The 21,403-nt window shown below is 36.9% G+C and overlaps 3 protein-coding genes across 3 annotated transcripts in view; all 3 read left to right on the top strand.

The window, feature by feature from the left end:
• LOC134744419 (uncharacterized) overlaps positions 1-21,403 on the top strand; it is a 291,804-nt gene that overhangs the window by 6,229 nt on the left and 264,172 nt on the right. The window lies entirely within an intron of this gene.
• LOC134743909 (pupal cuticle protein 20-like) lies at positions 8,774-11,139 on the top strand. The gene is made up of 4 exons (XM_063677544.1): positions 8,774-8,923; positions 9,217-9,470; positions 10,110-10,355; positions 10,957-11,139. The coding sequence occupies exons 1-4, from the start codon at positions 8,909-8,911 to the stop codon at positions 11,018-11,020; spliced, it is 579 nt and encodes a 192-aa protein (XP_063533614.1). The 5' UTR covers positions 8,774-8,908; the 3' UTR covers positions 11,021-11,139.
• LOC134743910 (pupal cuticle protein 20-like) lies at positions 14,856-17,672 on the top strand. Its single transcript, XM_063677545.1, has 4 exons — positions 14,856-15,102; positions 15,705-15,886; positions 17,017-17,262; positions 17,569-17,672. Exons 1-4 carry the CDS (start codon positions 15,088-15,090, stop codon positions 17,615-17,617), a joined length of 492 nt encoding a protein of 163 aa, XP_063533615.1. The 5' UTR covers positions 14,856-15,087; the 3' UTR covers positions 17,618-17,672.

Here is a 21,403-nt window from a genome sequence, read left to right as displayed (position 1 = left end):
TGAGTAGGGTTCCGTACCCAAAGGGTAAAAACGGGACCCTATTACTAAGACTCCGCTGTCCGTCTGTCTATCTGTCACCAGGCTGTATTTCATGAACCGTGATAGCGTGAAAATTTCACAGATGATGTATTTCTGTTGCCGCCATAACAACAAATACTAAAAAGTACGGAACCCTCGGTGCGCGAGTCCGACTCGCACTTTGCCGGTTTTTTGAACTAATGACATACTTGATAATTATCTCACCAATAAGTTCTCCTGTAAGTACCAATATGAAGCCCAGGTATGTGCCGGAGCAAAGGATGAGTGTTGACACGTCTGTCAGATCATAACTGTACTGTTGTAGCATAAGGCAGGCTGATGCTATCGCCTGTTGAAAAAGAAAATGAGAATTGGGACACCGATGCAGTCTTCTCCTTCTGGGCGGAACTAGCTTGCGCTTTCACGTCGGCATGAATGCCTAATAAAAGCCCTTTTAAAGCGTTTTGAAGATTTCCGGTTTAAGAAAATTGATGATATCGATCTAACATGTATGTCATTTATGGCTTTTAAAAACCTAATATTAACGATTATTCTTCCTAAATGTAATTTATAGGTGTAGGTGTGTAATTATGATAATGGTTAGCCTCCATCAGCGTTTGTTTCTAGCAGATCATGATGGCCCTGATGTGTTGTCCAACATAATTATCCGCAATAATTTAGGAAATAAACTACTCCTAACAAGGCCTAGTTTCCCCCTCTGGGTTGGAAGGTCAGATGGCAATCGCTTTCGTAAAAACTAGTGCCTACGCCAATTCTTAGGATTAGTTGTCAAGCGGACCCCAGGCTCCCACGAGCGCGCGAGGAAGATGATGAATTTAGGAAATAAACAAATCAAAAAAAAATTGTAATGTTTATAAATGTATTAGATTCTATTACGTGAAATGTAATATTACAATATACTTACAAGCTCAATTAATTTGATACAAAAACTGGGCATAAACATTGTTAGGTTTTGAATCCAAAGTGAATAAGGAGGCAAGTAACTACTACTTGAAAATTATTTACAGATATCATTGATAAATTTACATAAAATCCAAACATGTCATTTTACAGTAGTGACAAATGTGACACAAGACAGACTCATCATAAAGTGAATACCAAAGAATAAATAAGCACTACGTAGGACTCAAGTAGGTCTGTACAAGTAAAATGAGTCGCTTAACTTCGAAATCGGGTAAATTCAACTGTCAGATTTTGCGATTTTGGTATTAAGATATCGGTAGATATTTCCTAAGAGGGTCGAATGGATTTATCCGAGTTATAAGTTAAGCGACACAAATGCTCTCTTCTACATTCGTTGAAATAACATAGAGTTCGCCTTTCAAACCGATGGTTACAGGTTAGAACTTAGAACTAAGTTAGAAACCCTGCTCGAAACAATCATTTTCTTGGGACATCTTACATTATGTATGAAATTTCACATAATGTTTACAAATCGCTTTTCGTTGATAAAACCGATAATCCCAATAAAGAAAAAAAAAGTATAAATGGAGGTTACAATTTAGGATTTTCTAAAGATAATAATTTAATACGAGTTGCGTCAATATTAAAATACAAGCCGCAACCACACAAGTGACAGCGGCGATCGTTCTACAATTTTAGAACCTAAATCCGTGTTACGCCTGTTTCTGGGTTATGAAGGCATTTATCCATCGGTAGTCGAGTTAGGGCATGGCACGGATTGCTATTATTAAGTGAGAGCCATCGAACTAAAACTGCTCGGAAATTCCAAGATACACGAAAGTTCAAGGCGTGCAGTGAATAAGGATGCTGGTCTTATTTCTTTTTCAATAGATTTGGTTGAGCAACAACATCTCAATCGATCGTCTGTAATTGAACGATTTGCTCGTTCAAGGGTTCAGACATTGAAGGTTCGCCTTTCAGCGGATCAAATTATTATAATAAATACTTATATATAATTTGCTTAAAATTTTAGCTCTTTGGACTTTGTGCAACTTGCACATTTGTAGAGTACCTACACCTATTCTAACCACATTCTAGATATCACTAAAACGAATATGGTTTTATAGGTTTTCGCGGGCTTGGTTTCCGCAACTCGACGTCATACTCGTATTTTGCGCCTATTTTGCGTAACGAAAATGGTTTTTAAAACATATATCTCAATCTGGACAGTGTTTAATTGTTTATATTCAGTTGAAATAGTATAGGTCAATACGTATTGTATGCTAATTTTTTTGTAGCAGTGCTTAAAAGTATCCTTTAAGTAAGTTCTTTATCATTTTAAAAAGATGAGTTTTTTTCCCAGTTAAAAAACTCATTCTTTTTAAACAATTCCAACTAAAGTCACCGAGATGAGATATTACATTTTTAATATTTCATTCAGCCCACAGATTCGTTTTAAGGCAATGACACCAATGAGGATTCCGCGACAATGAAATTGGTTGATGGGATGATGATTTACCATGTTTTTTTACTGAATTTACTTCAGATGAGGGGCAAAATTAAATTTATTTGCAGGAATAAAAAAGACCAAAATGAAAAGCTAAAAAGGCTCATTTTACGTAGTTTAAAGTTGTTAACAATATTGCTGCTGCCCTCATATATTTGGGTTAGTCATAAAAGACTCATAAGGTGAACTTATTATGCATAAAACTCTACAAGCACACGCAGCCAAGTCGTCAATCAGTCCATAGTTAATAAACATCCAATTTTTATCACCCGCCCGCCTAAGTGGCAGATCTATAATAGTTATTTTGTGTTTCACTCGAGGGCAAAATTTGTTTTAACCTCGTGGCTTGAAACCCGCTCAACGCTCAAGATTCCACCTTTCGAAACACTTCCTACGCTCGTAGTTCAATTTTGTAATATATCGCTTGATATAGCACGAGCGGTTAAACAACAACTTTGCCCCCTTGTAAAACACAAAATGTTTACCACACCAACGCGAGGAAAATACTAACTGTAAAACATCAAACAAAATCAAACCAAATCAAATCGAAATGCACGTTATTACACACCTACTTATTCAAAATCATCCCTTAAAAGTCAATTCTACCAGCCAACATAATGAAACAACCCAAAATTCGCAACTTTCTCATAAGTTTTTGAACAATCAAGAGAGCGTTTATGAGCTGGTGTCGTGAAAAATTCGTTTTACTGCATAGTTGGGATTACAAAATACATAATCATATCTACTTACACTCAAAGGCTACCTATTACTCACACCTTATGTTTATTAGCACATTAAAATAGAGGGTTATCCTTAACAGCGCTCTTTTCAGTCACAACAATCTTACTCGATAAAGCCGTAAGTTCATTCCAGCTAAAAATACACACTCTCGAGAGTTGAAGTTGTCATGCAAATCAGTAAAACTGGAAAGGACGGTAACCTATTCCCCTGGCTTTCCCACGGCGGGGCAAGGCCTCCGAGACAATCAAATTCACCCATTTTATTACCTTCGCTACAGAAAATCTATTTCCATGGTTTATTTAAATTCCTTGGAGAAAATCTAAAAAATGTAAAAGTATTGCGAGGTCTAATTTTTAAATTTTGTTGAAGAGTGATGACACTATTCCTCTTGTGTATATAAAGGTGGTAATATCATCATTATCAATGGAATAAATTTATAGGTAGTTAATAATGATAGGTTTTATGTTGTTAGAACGAGAAATTACAATAATAAAGATAAACGAACTAAGTAGGTATGATCCACATTTTGCCTAGTTTAGGTCCTTTCAGGTTTATTCATTAAACATATCTAGTATAAATTTAATTTAATCTACTCGTAGTATCATATAATCTATAATAAAAATGTAGGATCTATAACTACTTAGAATCAAAACAGGGCAGCTGTTTGTGGCGACCTGTTGGGAAGAAACGACCCCACGGACCCGAGTGCTCCCGAGAATCGGTCACGGTCTTAGTCTCCAGCGTGTCTTCATCGGTCAGAGTGGACCCAAAGGGGACCCGACGGACTCTCGGCCCTGGCTTGCCTTCATTGACCGTCCAGAGAGGAGTCGTTAGAGCTATATGCTCCAGGGGTGGAAGTGAAAGATGCATAAGACGCGAGTTGGCACAGTGGCGCTGTTAATAGCGACTGGGTAGAAAGCTGCGCACACCTCTTGACACCCCTGAGCCGCTCACACCGGTGTTGCTCCTGGTCGTCTTTACGATGACAGTTTCAGGGGTCCATCTAGTGGGCGGCGAGTAATCGCCTGCCTCAATAACTTGTGAAAACATTGTTATGGCAGGTGTCCGGACGTCGACCCAAACTCCAATCCATAGACCGGTATACTGTTCACTTTTTCTACAAAACTCCCAATGCCTGCTGAGACCGGTTCATGGGTGTCTATTGTTGCGCCTGTAAACGGATTCCTGCAGGCGTTCTGTATGACATTAAAGCTTTCCAAAGGTCCTCTACGTGTTGGATCTATATCCCCACGCAAGCTTATCAAAAAAACCGGGATTTATAGGCACGTGAAATAAAATAAAAAAGATAAACGAACAAAGAAGGTATGTTCCACATTTTGGTGCAATAACAATTTGAATACAGATATAGTAAATACGACATAAACTAGTAGAAATGAAATAAAATGGAACTAAATTGTTGCCATTTTATGTCAAAAATGTGACACTGTAGGAAGTAGCGCCCTAATTTATTTTCTACAATTTCTTGTCCGGCTATACCTATTAGTTACTTAGTGTAAATCTTGCACATGTTTTTTCTATTATATTTACACAAGGGGCAATTTTGCCTGGGTCCTTTCAGGTTTATTCATTAAACATCTAGTGTACATTTTTTACTTTAATTTAGTATCATATAGAATAGAATAGAATAGAATAGAATAGAATATTTATTGCTCTCATGTTGGTGTACAGGTCTTACTCTAAGTCCAATAGTTCCATTACAACATGTTACCCTAAAAGGGTATTGCAATTACACGTACATTAAAATATGCAAAGACAGGTGTACATAAATCTTTCAATTATAGTTTGTCAAGGGACTGTCTCATTTCAAACATAGACAGAGAGAATCAAACTATCTTTGTCTTACACTAGTACTAGCACCCAAAAGAAAAGGATGAGTATAGTTTTCTTTGTTCCTATTTACTGACAAGATTTGCTTGACCAACTATAATACTTAAACACGTACAGTATTAGTGTTTTAATATTATTTTATAATTTTAGAATAATACTTATTTGCATTGAAATATAATAATTGAATAAAAATGTAGTATCTATCTATAACTACTTAGATAATTCCACCTTACGGATAAGAACTTGTCCGTAATAGAAATGAAAAGACAATTCAATACCTTAGCTTCTCATTGTACTTACAATGCAATCATCGCTGAGTCTTGGAATTGAATCTCAAGCAATCATTTCAAACGAACTAGTTCAATCCGGATAGGAACAGGCATATTGTCAGACGTTTTTGGGTAAAGCACTGATGTGTATTCGTAATGAAAGTTTTGTGAGCACCTATTTATTCGTGATCGTAAGTCATAAATAACTAATAGATGGCAGTGTTTATTACATTAATAAATAAAAATGTAGAGTTCGTCAAAGCTAACTTTGCACTGACTTAAACAAAGTAAGGTGACGTCATATTAGAAATTTGAAAATGAAGATGACACTTTCACACTTTGTCATTGTAAATGAAACGCAGAGTTAGCTTTAGCTAAGTTCAGATTCGGTGAATTCGGGTGGTTCACAATTAGAGAAGTTGAGAGCTTGACCGAATGACATCCCTGAATTATTATTTTTTTACTATCTAGAATATATTATATTCCGACACTAATTAAAATTAAGCAAAAGTGTTCCAAAAACCTTGTAATTCATAATGAATAAATACCACATAGTCTATAAATTTGTACAATTAATTGACAGTTTATGCTTTTGTGGCAGGTCAAGATTGGTAAAAGTGAGGATGTAATTGTAACACACATGTGATCGTAATACTTGTAAAATATTTATCAGTGAGTTCAAGGGATCGAGGTCAATCGTATTACGGTCGGTGTCAGGCGGATGGCAATGTGAATGGTGTGCGCAAAAAATCTACACCTGTGTCCAACTGCAAGAAGTCATTAGTATGTATGAAACTGATCATATTATACTTCGTTTTCTAGCTAAATGGTGGTTTTGCTTCCTTTACTTTCTGACGCGTTCAATTCAAAGAGGGTCAATTGGTTATGATAAAGGTTTGAAATAAAAATAGTGCATAATAATAAAACAGTTTTAAACTTATGAATAGCACTTTAAAACTGAACTTTTAAAAAAAATTGGCTGTTTCATACATTTTGGCTGGTCCATTTTCTATGGGAGGGTAATTTTTTTTCGCGATTTCGCGTGGTTGGTAGTAAAAGTTGTTCAGTATAATCCCAAAAGCTCGTTAACGGTAATGCACAAACTTTTTAGCCAGCCTGTAGATACTTTTACGCGTAGTTTGATCCAATACTTCTGATGCTGACTGTACCCCCATTTAGGTTTAACTCAAATCGAAAATTGTTCACGCAACAGCTACGGAATTTTGGCAGTCTGGTCACAAGATATGGCTCATCGATGCTGTATAGTAAAATATTTTATTGAACTAAAGCGAATCTCTACGTAAATGGGCGGCCTTGATAATAAGAATCAATTTTGTAAACAATAAAAGTATTTTGCAAGCGGCTCGACATTCGGAACAGCCTATCATTGAGATAAAATAACACTAAATTTGCCTGTGGCTCCTCTTGCATTAATTCGTTCAAAAACTTGATTGGAAAAATTTAAAAGTATGCCGTATATACCTACTTCAGCTACTCATGAATTCGATATTTTAAGCGCTTTATCTACAAATAGGTATAAAACAAACTTTGAAGATGCTAGGATTAATTCTTGTAATACAAACAATAGCTAGGTATTACCTAGTATGCTAGTATAATTATTATATTTGTTTCTAGCTGTGGCCCGCGCCTGCTAAACAATATGAAGAGAACGAGTTGTTTAAAAGTCAAAAAGACACATGTTGATTCTGAAGATATTTTATTTCTAAGAAGCTTTCAAAAGTTTTGCTAAGTTGGCCGTTGAAGTATCAAGTAATCATCCAGACTATCTGATAGTCTTAAGTGGATGATTTACTTCAACGGCCAACTGCTGATACGCATTACGCAATAATGTGTCAACCCAACCCATATTAATTGTCAATAAAATGTCAACTTTAAGCGTCAATTTTTTGAGTTGACATCTTATTGCAAAATGGATGTGAGTTGACACATTATTGCGTATCAGTATCCCTCATCGAAGCTCTTAGAAGACTCGGTAAGGTCATTACTATGTTAGGCTACTAACACTTACCTACGAAAAAACTATGTAGTAAAACTGAATCCCTTTAAAAAAAAGTCGTATCGAGTATTCAGGTATATAGTTACGATTGTGAAGTTGAATAACTCCTAAGTACCGTAATTATTTTCATAAAATTTTAACAATACCACGTACTGGGCTTCTTTATCCAATTTCAAAAAATTAACAAACAAGCAAAACTTTTACAATACTAGTAGCGAGAGGAGCATGAAAACGCGAGTATGGGTACTGACGTAACTCAAATGTGACGATTACGGATGCGAGATGAACTTCCACCGCTTCCAACATTAAACGGTAATACGGTAGTTGGCCACCGATTTGACTAAAATGTTACTGCACAATTAGCGCTAAATACCAATTTATGCGGATATTACCTTTGAACGAGTAAGTGCATCAAAAATGAAGAGTAGGGTAGAGTAGAGTAGTTAGATATTTATGAAACCCATAAGCCGTACTAATCATAACCGTCTAAATTATTTCACACATGATAGGCCAGATTCTGGATTTAATTAAACAGTTTATGTGTCGCATACGCATACCACATGATTGCGAAGGTATAAATTGAATCCATCATAACTAATTAGTACCTACTTAACATAACCTAATAATTTAACATGGTTTAAACTCTGTTAAATGATTAAAATATGTAAGAAATTTATCTTTATTGACAAAACTGCAATAAGCTAAGTATACACTAAGCAATAAGGTACGTTGCTATAAATGTCCGTATATGTTTGTTTAGTACCTAATGAGGTCCTCTGACACCTGCCATTTCAATAATTTCCTAAGCTAACAGTGATTGAAATAAGTTGAACTAACAAAAGTACATAAATTATTTTGATGTAAGTAGGTGCCTTTGCTTGGCAATAGCCGCACCTATAGTTAACTTATATTATTTATTTACTTCCAGGTCGCCGCATTATTAGACTTAGTTTACCGTAAACATAATACATATTTATGAAATGCTATATACTTATAGAGACTAACTATTTATAGTTAAATGACTTACATATAACTATAAATTTAAGGGTCTCTGATGAGCTTACAAAATATAGTTATAATTAATGATAATAATAATTACTAATAATTATTATGATATTGATTATGACTCTAATTATTTATAGTTACTTGACTTACATATAACTATAAATTTAAGGGTTTCTGATGAGCTTACAAAACATAGTTCAGACTTTTAGTAAATTAGTCACACTATATGGCGTTGTTGTCAGATTATTTAAAAATCTATTCAGTATTTATACGTATATAATAAGTATCCTTAAATTATAATGTGTTGTATTAAATCGTAATCTTTTCGCACACCCAAAGAGCTTGTTCCCCGAAAAGGATCTCTATATCCTTAACGGGATTCTAGTAATTTTAGTCTAAAGCTAGAAAAGCTTGGGGCGTATGGATGAAGCGATAGCGGCAGTAGAGCACGCACCAAGGTGAAGCAACCGAGAAAGGGCAAAAGCGAGCAATATAAAACGGGTACATCTCTGCAGTAGTATTCAGTAAACAGCTGAACATCGGAGAAATAGGTTAACACCTAATTGCACTGCTCTAATTATGACCACTGCTCTGGTGAGTTCCTTTGTTATGCCTGAATTCCACGTCGAAAGTAGAACATTAGGGTTAGTATTGGAAATTTTTCAATGATCAGGAATTCAGGAGATTCTCAAAATGCGCATTGTAGAAGCAAATTACGATTTTGTTTTGGACTTAATTTATTTAATTTAAGGGTCTCTGATGAGCTTACAAAAAGTAAATTAGTCACTCTTTGTGATATAGCATTGCATTGCATTGTATTAAGAATAAGAAATTGCGTTATTTACTTCTAAAGTTTCTTCAGCATTTTATTTACTTATCATTTTCAGTTTAAGTTGTCTTTCGCGGCGTTGCTGGCCGTGGCGTGCTGCGGGCGCTTGGAGCAGCAATACCTCCCCCCGCACCTCGGCAGTTCCCATGGAGGTTCTGGCGGGTCTTTCGGAGGAGGATCATTTGGGGGATCGAGTGGGGGATCTTTCGGGGGATCGAGTGGCGGGTCGTTCGGCGGATCCCACGGAGGAGCTAACATTCCTATCACCAAATTCGAGAATGTGAACAATGGAGATGGCAGCTATCATTATAGGTAAGACCTAACCTGAGTTTTTTGCGTAACATAATTACTTACTTTTAAAATGTGTGAAATTTTAACAAGTTATACATGCTCAAGATAGCTCTAAACTAGACCACCAGACGTCACCGCGCCTTTGAAACATTGAGAAGTCTAAATGATTTTTCACTATTTTGTAAAGGAAGTTAAATGTTAAAAATATGGATATTAGCTTTGTTGTAAAATGTAATTTTTTGTTAAGTTCAATCTGTGATGTCAGTTTTGAAATATTTGGTAAATAAACGATTTCTATTTGTATTTTGTATTTGTATGCCTAGGTACTGAACTTAATTTATATTTCGAGAGAGCGAGACTCATAATTATCGACTCCTGCTGCTATCCTGGTTGCTTGGTTGGTATACCGGAGACGTGAGCTCGACTCGTGGCTGGCCGAGATTTGAATCATTCCTCATTTCCTATATTTCTTACAATAGTTGTGACATCGTTATACACTTAGCAGACGTATCTGGTTATTAATAAATATGTAAATACCAACTTACGTGTAATTGAAAAGTTTTTAGTAGTTAATTGAAAACCTTTACCATTAATTTCAATTATATATATTTTTTATTATTATACGATGCTATAAGATGTCTTTTATACATTTTTCAACAGCTACGAGACCGGTAACGGCATCAGAGCACAGGAGAGCGGAGCCCCCCGTGCCCCCGGCCCCGAAGGCCCCGCTGTCACGGCGGACGGCAGCTTCTCCTACACCGCCCCGGACGGCCAGCAGATCTCCATCTCGTACACCGCCGACCAGAACGGCTTTCATCCCGTGGGCTCCCACATCCCCACCCCACCCCCCATTCCGGAGGCGATCCTTAAGTCCATCGAGTTCAACAAGCGCAATCCCTCTTCGTAAGTCAATGCTAGTCATATATAAATCTCGCAATAATTCTGCTATACTGGATAAATAGGTACCAAAATGTCATTGCATACAAGGAAATCAAAATGAACATAATAACAATAGAAGAATTTGGTCAGAAAATAAACATGTCACAAGATTGTACTAATACGGTGTCATGCATTAATTGCATTGTGTAGTGCTCTCTTGTGATAAATGATTGATGAAATGCTTTCTTGGGGATACATCTCTTAGTTCAGTATTTTTACCATCAAGTCAAGACTGAGAAAACTATTAGGTTAAGGGGCCCACTGACTATCAGTCCGCCGGACCAATTAGGCCTGTCAGTTAGAACAAAAATTTGACAGTTCCGAACAACTGACAGGCCGATATCGTCCGGCGGACTGATAGTCAGTGGACCCCTTTAGATACCTATGAAAATAATAATATGTAACCCAAAGAACTTTCTTCGAAATAAATATTCGACAATATCTTTTTAATACCTGGACGCATTTCTCAACAACTGCGCAGAAATTGCAGTGGGGTGATCTTTCTCAGTGCCCAAATGTGCGACACTACCTTTTCTTTAAATCCAAACTTAATATTATTTTCCAGTGAGGGCCAGTACAACCCCAGCGGCAACGGCGGCCACGGCGGTTCCGGCGGCTACCACTACTGATCTCACCCCTCAACACTAACTCACCTCACCAAGGACTGTGATACCACGACCTAGCACTAATTTGTTAGTTTAGTTAGCTTTATGATGTAAATATGCATGAGGAATAAATTATGTTTGATTATAAAGTATTTTTTATTTGAAAGAAATTGTGGAATTAAAATGTACTTTTACATCCATAGGTAATGAATATAATATATATGTATGTATATACTTACATTATATGAACAGAACATGGAGTGATCCTTACTTACACTTGCCAAAGAAAACCACAGACACCTACTACACTACTGCCTACTAAATACACACTAATTAGTCACTATATTAGCCAGAGAGCGAAACTTTGGTGCCGATGGCAGACGTATGACGTTAAGTCGCATATATATAGGATGTTTTTTAAAAACAACATTGTAACACCTCAATGATTCTTAATAATGATGATATATAATTATAATTATTTATGAAAATGCTTGATAATTTACACAAAAACTAAGTAAACAGAAATTGGTTGTAATTTCCAACAATCTTGTTTTTAACACGACAAAGACAGTTAGTTATGTTTTTATACGTGGCCAGTACGTATAAAAACTCTCAACTCAAGGTTCAATATCAGTAAACTAAAGAGGCTAATAAGTTGTTATTTGATTAAGTATCTATAATATTGTCTTCGGTTACCGCGATAGTTACTCATGAAATAAAACTATGAAATATAAATAATGTATTTTTTTGTATATGTGTTTTTTGTAAATATGAAATATAAATATGTATTTTGTTGTGTATATTGGATGTATTATAAATTCAATATACGCGATATAATCCGGTTTCATAGTTTTATTTCATAAGTATCTATAATCTAGACTCTAGAGAACACTCTGTATTTAGCTTGACTTCATACGTACGTCTGTCATCGGCACCAAAGTTTCGCTCTCTGCTGCTGTTAAACAATTTCAATTATCTACAAATACTAGTCTTTTGAGATTTCACAAGTTCTGTATGTACAAAATTATTAAATAAAACTTATTATATTAATAAGGTGCGTTGCGAGTACAAATACTCACGCGATAGGTAATTTAATCTCTTTTCTGGTAGATACATAGTAAAGTGTATAATGAATATAAGAATACGGAATTTGTTTACCACCAACTGGAATGGATAAAGCGGAATATAAAAACCCTTAAATACCTACCGATCCTTTCCATTAATTTAATATTTACTTCTCTATATTTTTGTATTGATGCATTTGAGATGTGGCGTTGGCGCATGATGTTGGGGATTCCCTGGACGGCGCGCCGCACTAATACGTTAATCCCACTAATCCTGACGGAATGAAAAGTCCAGTGCTGCTTGTCAAGTTTTCATGTTGCATTAAATATGACTGAAAGCTTTAAAGTTTAAACAATTACATAATTAGAAATTATGGAAACTAAATCACAGTTTCTAAGTTTGCGGTAAACTTAACATGTAAGTACGTCAGAAGGTAAGTTAAATAGTTAAACATGAAAGTGATAAGTAAGCATAGTTATTTTTCCTTGTTGCTCTCAATAAATCAATCAATAATCATTTATTTCGGACAAAAGTCCATAAGGTGTTAGTAACATACGTTAGTACAAACATAACATTAAAAAAGATTCTTACATAATGGGGCATGTAGCTGCACCCAGTGCGTCAGCCACGGTGAGTCTCACCGGTCGGCCAACGTGCGGTATTTGAGCTGGCGCGCCACCGCCTCAACAGCGGGCTATACCGCTTCCTGATGATCACGTGGAGGCCATACTCGAACTCTGTTGTTGTTTCATTTAAATCTATAGGGCTTCCAAATACCGGACCTCTCGGAATACCCGTATTAATATCGAAACTCTCTTCATCAATCCCGGGATTCCGGTATTTATTATGAATTTGGAGTTTTATAAATTGGGAATTAAAAAGGCTAAATATTACACCAAATAGCTTAAAGGACAATGGGCAATCAAATAATGTCGCAATTTTGCATTTTGCTGCTTGTAAGAGCTAGTCACAGTCACCGGTCACTTATGCATGTGACCGGTGACTGCTACGGATTTCCAGTTCAACGTTATAAATGACCTATCACTTCATAGTACATTGCGATACAAGTGTGCTAAGCTGGTATATACACGAGGCGATATTGTGCGCGCGAGCTTTAAGCGAGCGCGCAATAAAAAAGCCGACGTGTGTAATGATCAATGCACACGCATTTTATACGACGTTTTTCAACATTTGCGAGGAAAAAATAAACTTTCATATTAATAAAACTTTAATTGTTAAAACAGCAAAAGTCTAAAATCTGTCATACTGCCTGCTGGCCCTCGCCTCGGCCGATGACGAGCCGCAAGTCCGAGTGGTAAAATCTACTCGACCGATTTAAAAGGCTCCGTTTTCATACATATTATTAGCAATCAGTTACCTTCTTAACTCAGTCGTATAATATAATGAAAAAGCACGAGTGTTACAATATACTGAAAAATAAGATTATGAGCCAAAAATGGGTGGAATAAAAACGTCGTTTTGAGCAAGTGTGTTGAAAATGTTTATTGTTATTAGTCGGTACAATAATGGGTGACAAAGGAATAAACAGAATAACACAAGACCGTTGCTTACGTCCTTTTTATAACGCATGTTTTGATAAAACAGAACACGATGGAAACGATTTATTTTATGCATTTAGTAGCTTTTTTAAGTAGAAGGTATCAAAAAAGCTTATTTGCGTATAGGTGTATCTACATAGTGGTCGGTAGCAAATATTTCTCAGCTTGAAATGTTTCATAGCTCCTTTTAGCAAATATTGTTAAAATACGTAGTCAGGTTTCACATAAAAAGAAGATATTGCTTAGTTCTTACTTCTTAAGGCTGGCGTCCATTAGGTTTGCCGAGGCGAATTGAATCGCTTTTAGAGTAGATTTAAAACTCTGATACTACAGTTCCCTGTTCTTTTCCTAATGTTTACCGTATCTGCCAATTAAATAACGAAATTATGTTCATCGAATCGAATCGCAATAATTCGCCTCCTATATTTTCTATGCAACTGCGTCCATTGACGAAGAGCCGCGGCGCGCCGATTCGAATCTACCGCGCGCATTGCTCGTCAGGCGAATTTCTGCGGCTACGCGTTTCGACTCGATTCGGCGCGCTTCAGTGGACGCGGCGGGGTAGCGGATGAGTGATGACGGGTGGTTTCGTTTTTGAGTTTAGGTACTTTCGGATCTAGGTTCAAAATGAACGACGAATTATTAATATCTCTTGTCCAAAATAACGTGAAATGTACGACCTTAGTGTACGACCATGAAGATAGTGGGTAATTGGGTATCATGATAAGCAGCGTGAAAAAATGCGGCTCGATTCGACGCGATTCGACTTTAATGGACGCCAGCCTTTAGATACTAGTTTGATGCGATGTATTGGGCTTCTTAATGCAGCAAAATTTGTTCATTTTAATGAATACAGAGGGTTTATACTGCACATTTCGCATGTTTTTAAAAATACCGGGATCCCGGTATTGCATTTAACAATACCGGTATTGAAAAGTGGCCAATCGGGATCCCGGTATCCCGATATTGGAAGCCCTAGTACCTACTCGTAGACCATGTACCTAAGTACTCAGTCCCGTGAAACATGATTTTATAAATGGTGACATTAACCCTCCAAAACAAAGTTTGACGGTTTCACAAAATAGAGGTGGAATTTATCATTCCAATTTATTTTATTTTTGACAGTATTTTTTATCAATAATTTGAACTACAGGTATTAGTACTACAGGTAAGCATGCATGATGGCACGCACCGCTCAAGTAGTAGACTAGGTGCAAAATAAGTTCAGGGTTTCGCTAATCGTACAATTCGTGAACACCTTATCATAGCAGAACAATCGGCATAACAGCCAGCGGGGGGCATAGGCGGCGCTGTTCACATCTCAGAAGTGCAAGGTGACTCTTTCGAAAACACTGGGAACATCCATATAAAAACTTGCACAGCTTCGGAATCATCATTCTATCATCACATTTCTAACTGATATCACATTCTGAGATTTATTAGGAAACTATTTAATACTCTGCAAAAATGTGCTCTCTAAAGGTTTGCGTTTCATAATATTAATAGATAATTGGAGGTCTTAAGCTTGATTTTAGTTTTCGTATTCACTTAATGGGTAGTCTGAATTTCAGCATTAGCATTTTCGCAGCATCTCCTACAAAATAACATTTACCTAGCAATCAGTTGCCAGTATAATCTACGAGTAGAATAACAAACGTTATTTACACAAAGTTGTGTGAATATAAAAGAATATACAGGGTGGTTTAGGAGAAGTGAGCAGGATCAACCCTACGGATTCTGCCGGCCTAGCCAAGGTGACAATCGCTTGCGCTACGACAACGAAACGCATTGTGTCTCTCTATCACTCTTCCATATTAGTGCAACAGTGACAGTTGCTTTTCGTTCGCTACGGAGCGTAAGCGATTGGCATGTTGGCTACGCGGCCAGTACAATCAACCTACTGCATAACACCAAATCAAAGAATCGAACTTAAGTATCGCATTTGTCCGACTCGCACTTGGCACCCAAAAAGGCTTAATAACGCCAAAGGAGTCGTTGAGAGAATGTCATGAATTGGCTAATATGGTTATAATAATTTAATCTCTGTATTTTTTTAAATCTTGCAATGTATTTTCTTGTTACAGATAGCAGTAACTCTCGCTGTCTTAGCCGTGGCTTCGGCCGAGCACTTCCGGTCCCAGCAGTTCGGAGGCTTCAACGGAGGCTTCAATAACGGTGGCTACAGCGGAGACTTCAACCGCGGCGCGCACATACCCATCCTCAGCTACGAGAATGTGAACAACGGAGACGGAAACTACAGATACAGGTGAACATCTTAACTAGTTAAAAAGTCTTATTACCTATATCAAACCACAATTTTAATTCAAAATGTTAAATCCCTATATACTAATATTATAACTGTCTGTTACCTTTTCACGATTGCTGACGCTGAAGTAATTAGAAAAATAATACCATATTTTTCTAATAGATTTTTTTCTATTTTTCTAAAGGAGATAGTTTGAGGCGCGAGGAAAGACATAGAATAGTTTTTATTAATTATCATCATCATCCCAAGCAGACGAATTTGCGGACAGAAGCTAGTCTGTAAATATAGGCTCATTAGTAATGAGCCATTACATAACGGATAAAAATAATTCATCTCGGTAACACCCTCGTGTCGCAGAACATGATGACGACGTTGATGGCGTTGAGGGCCACCGCGTACGACACGAACGTGTCGTCCGCAATTCGTCATTTGTAATACCCCGTGCGCCATATTTGATCCTGTTGGCATCTCGTAATAATACGAAATATATTCAGGTTAGGTTTAAAAAGTAAAAGTTAATAGGTACTAGATGAATACCAGATACGTACCAGATACCAGATAAGGGTATCTGTACAAAACTCCTTTGAAAATATCCAATGTCTCTACAAGCTAATAAAGTAACCTAGTTTTACAGTTTTCAAGCATTTTCTAGCTCGTTCAAAGGCAACCTTTTAAAGTGCTACGAGTGGTACGTAACTTCAACTTGTTATAAATACAACTCTCGCAAATACTTAAGCTGCCAAGAGTTTCCTCCAGCGATACGTACTTACAACTTTACTTCGGTAACCGTATTATTGGACTAGCAAGAGGTTCACTTACGGTGGCTGGGGAAGTCTCTTAAACTGGTCCATTACAGAATTTCTGAAATTCACTTCGATTACGTACTTTAAAGCTTAGAGAAACGGTGAAAAAATTTCTTGTGGCTTAAAAGTTGCGGAAACCTTTTAAGAGTACCTATTATATTGTAATCGTATTCATTTGTCAGTTTTTTGTCACTTTACGAGCAGTCTATGAGTGAAGTGTGCGATGCAACTAATACCTAGCTGTTAAAGTTTGGATAGAATTATATTTTTTAGAGCTGAATGCAGATCTCTGAATCGTCTAACAGAGCCTTACACGCCTTTTTCCAGCTATGAGACCGGCAACGGCATCAGGGCCCATGAGAACGGATCCCCCCGCGCCCAGGGGCCCGAGGGCCCCGCGGTGACGGCGGATGGCGCGTTCTCCTACACCGCCCCCGACGGCCAGCAGGTGTCGCTGACCTACACGGCCGACGAGAACGGCTTCCACCCCGTGGGCTCCCATCTACCCACCCCGCCGCCCATCCCGGAGGCCATCCTAAAATCCCTGCAGTTCAACAGGCAGAATCCTTCATCGTAAGTTCTCTACCTACTTAGTTACTTTACCTTAAAACCTAATTACGTATCAGGCAACAGCCATGGACCGAGACGAGCTGCGGTGGCAGCATGGTTCCATTTTTATCGCTTGTCTCTATGCCTGTCACTTTCGCACTTACATACTTGTTAGAACGTAACAGGCATGGTGACAGGCATGGCGACAGGTGATAAAAATGCGACCGTGCTACGGCCGCTGGTGTCCATAGCCTTTATACCAGTTTCAATAACTTTCCCATTTACTATTACATACTCAATAGTTAAAATGTTTTTGTCTCTTCTTTTCAGGGAGGGATCCTACAACAGTGGAAGTTATAACAATGGTTATCACTACTAAATTAATATCTACGATGTTTGATTATTTATATTCACAAACAAGTGGCTACAATGCTTTGCAAAATTTTTATTGGTATCCCCAAATCCTGTTATATTTTTTAAATAAAAAATATTGTGTATTTTCTGCATAATTACGATATTTATTTTTTACCTACAATAAGTCTACCTCATCAAAGCAAAATTCAAACTTTAATTTATATTTCACATGATGTTTGTTCAGACTCGTATAATTAACACAAGCATAAAAAAAGATAACGCGGTAATCTTATGAAATTCAGGCCCTCAACTGTTAGTTTAAGATACGATCGAGTGCATCAGTAATGCGGTTTTGTATTGATAAAATACAGGTGAAACTATAAATTATGGAGTGAGGTTTATGAAGTCACCTGTTCGAACCACTGCAAGAGAAGCCGACTAACCTGGCTGGAACTAAGTTATAATTCAATACACCCGGCAGAGGCTAGCGCACGATAGGGCTCAAGTTCTGTAATAGTTTGCTGCAACTTTCATGTTGAGCCTCACTCCGGTATTCCTTCTTGGAGTTCCCGGTAAGCACTAATTATCCACGGAAACCGATTGGGAAACTCATTACGTTCCTATATGCAGTACCGGCCAATAATACACCTACCTATACCTTAATAATATACCTTTGAGTGTGTTTGTATGAGCTTGTATAGAGTAAACAATATTCCATCAAAAACATTGCATGTAAAAAGATGCAAGTCTCGCAACAGTCGCAACGCAGTTCTTCTACTACAAAAAAGTTCTGAGATGTAATGTGAATCCAAGTCGGTTATTTTAGTCAGTGCCAGGGGCTGTTAAAACCGTAAAAATATTAGATACCTTTATTTTTTTAATACATACTTATAATGACTTGGCAATCACCTAAAGCAGTGAGGTGGAAGTCACTCACAAATATTTAAAAAAAGTTATACCGTTGGCCGGTACTGTATAAGGTCATGTTACCATATCCGTCAAAGGGGCAGTTCTGTACACGAGCGTAGGTATTATTTTTTTTTCAACCTTAGGAGAAAAGCCCATCTGATTTTGATTGCAGAAATTAAAAGCAATCGCTGCTTTGTCGATGAAATTATCAATCAATTGTCCATATGACGGATTGGTCCGCATTGACCTTACCGAAAGTTATTAAATAAGAAAATATATTGCGCTAGGACAAAGTGCCAGCTCTAAATGAATCTCTGTCGTATAAAAAGTACTTTTTTAATAAGAGTTAACTGTCAGATAAGTCAAAGCGCTAGTTAAAAACGAACTTTTCTAATCAGAGCAGATTCTAATGAGAACAATGAGAACAGTAAAGGTTAAAAGACAATAGTGCATAGACTTCGTGTATGCAATATTTTTCGTATTTTATTCTGTTAGGCACTCAATAAATAGGTAATCAAATACCTAAAAAGCAAAAGTTGAGTGCCCTCTATTTAACTTGCATTATGTTATGTTATGACTTAATTTAATTTTTAATTTTCTTTATTTAGGATTACCAACTAATAATACATGAGATCATGACTGATGCTTAGCTAATTATAGGTAACTACTATGACTGTTCTTAGCTCTAGCTGTGTACCTACCTATTTTCTAAACCTGAACTGTATATTCAGAGATTGAATGTATGACCATAAATAATATATATATTGTAAAATAACACCATCTAAAAGTGATGATTATTGCAAAGTGTATATCAAATCTTGGAAGCATAGACTGGACTACTATGACTGTTTTTCTGAACCTGAACTGTATTTTCAGAGATTGAATGTATGACTATAAATAATATATTGTAAAATAACACCATCTAAAAGTGATTATTATTGCAAAGTGTATATCAAATCTGGGAAGCATAGACTGGACTATTTAACACTATTATGTACCTCTATGACCGATGACAATACAGTATTTGGGCTCGTTACTATCGTCTGGATTGAATGGATTAGTTAAGTGACGGTTGGAAGCAAAAAGTAGATAAAAGCATGCATCGAAATTGAAAATTCGGACAATAGTACATTTTGATGCTAGTGCGGAAAGTATGTCATTACTGCCTCTCTACGCAACAACTTTCAGTGGCATATTAACATACTATGTAATACATTTATAACTTCGTGCCGGTGGCAATAGAAACCGCGGGGCCCTGGGGCTCTGAGGCTCGGCGTCTGATTGGTGAACTGGGGAGGCGTCTACGGGAGAGGGGCTGCGACCCCCGCTCTGCTCTGGATCGTACCTGGTTCAACAGATCTCAATTGCAGTGCAGCGAGGGAATGCTGCAGGCATCATGGGAACTTTTGAACCGGGTACGATGCAGGGTGGAGGCGCATATTAGACGTTTAGTTTATTATTAGTTTTAATTATTGTTATTTATTATTAATACCTTTTGTATTGTAATTTATAACTTATTTATATGGTAGATATATATAAGAAATATTCTCAGGAAAATAAAACCGTTTATTCACCCAAAATATATGTTTACAAATTGACATCTTACAAATAGACTAAATGCTAAATGATAATGAGTAATTATCATATTACTTGAGAAATTATACACCTGTCAAGTAATATCATAATTCGAGTGCCGGTGTTAAATACACCTCAAACAGTCTAGGAACTGCCGGTTTGCTGCACAAAAGAATAAGGAACTTTGCTATTTTAAGGTGCAAAGGCTCAGAGAACGGAGTTTTTGGAAAGATGTAGCGCTTTTTAGGGTTCCGTAGTCAACTAGGAACCCTTATAGTTTCGCCATGTCCGTCTGTCTGTCTGTCTGTCTGTCCGAGGCTTTGCTTCGTGATCCTTAGTGCTAGAAAGCTGCAATTTGGCATGGATATACCGGGTGTGGCCTGTAACACGAGCGAATAATTAAAACATAGATTGTACTCCTCAAACGGTGACACTTTAGTTCAATGACTTTAAAAAATTATGAAGTCTTTAGACTTCCTATTTTTCATACAAAATAAATATTATCTTATCTTCAATGTACGCCATTACCATTGTGATTGATTGACGTTGCTTCTCACGGCATAAATATAACAAAATTCGCAATACATTGCGTCTTAGAAAAAACTTTAGTGTATTAAAAATCAAAACAAGTTATTTTTAAAAGTCGCTTAACAAATGTTGGCCAGTATGAGTACAGCCTACAGTTAAATTTTTTGCTCGTACCTATAGCTGAATAATCAGTACTGCTACTCGACAATAGATGTCGCTTCGAACGGAACGTCTAATGCTCAACGATTTTCAGCTAATATTATAACCGGATTGACCGGAACTCTATTTTCAACTCCTTCTGCTTATAATATACACTTTCTGATTTTCTGATCTGGTGTCGAGTAGCAGTACTGATATTTCCGCTACTTGACGCTAGATGTCGGCTACGAAAATAATAGTCTTTTTGGTAACAGAACTGATGTATGGAATGAGCACTACTCCTCTAACTAATTCTCTCCTCTACTCTATTTCCAATCCAAAAATATTTTTTTTTTTGCATGTATGACAAACTATTTTGGCATTTTTGTGGTTATTACGTTTTTAATCGCGAAATCTTTTGTTATTGTTTACATCGATGACTTTCAACGCCTGTATTTACAGCATAGTAAAGTGTCACCTTGCCAGTAAAATTAATTAGTACCACAGATAATCCGCAACATAAGGAAGGCCAAATAAAATTTTGCCAGGGTATATAATATATGTATAGTTGGTTAAGCAAATCCTGTCAGTAGGAAAAGGCGCGAAATTCAAATTTTCTATGGGACGATGACCCTTCGCACCTACATTTTTTAAATTTGCC

The sequence above is a fragment of the Cydia strobilella genome, chromosome 9, assembly GCF_947568885.1.
Source record: "Cydia strobilella chromosome 9, ilCydStro3.1, whole genome shotgun sequence".
Classification (NCBI taxonomy): domain Eukaryota; kingdom Metazoa; phylum Arthropoda; class Insecta; order Lepidoptera; family Tortricidae; genus Cydia; species Cydia strobilella.
The sequence above is the reverse complement of the archived record's forward strand: the minus strand, read 5'-3'. Positions and strand labels throughout refer to the sequence as shown.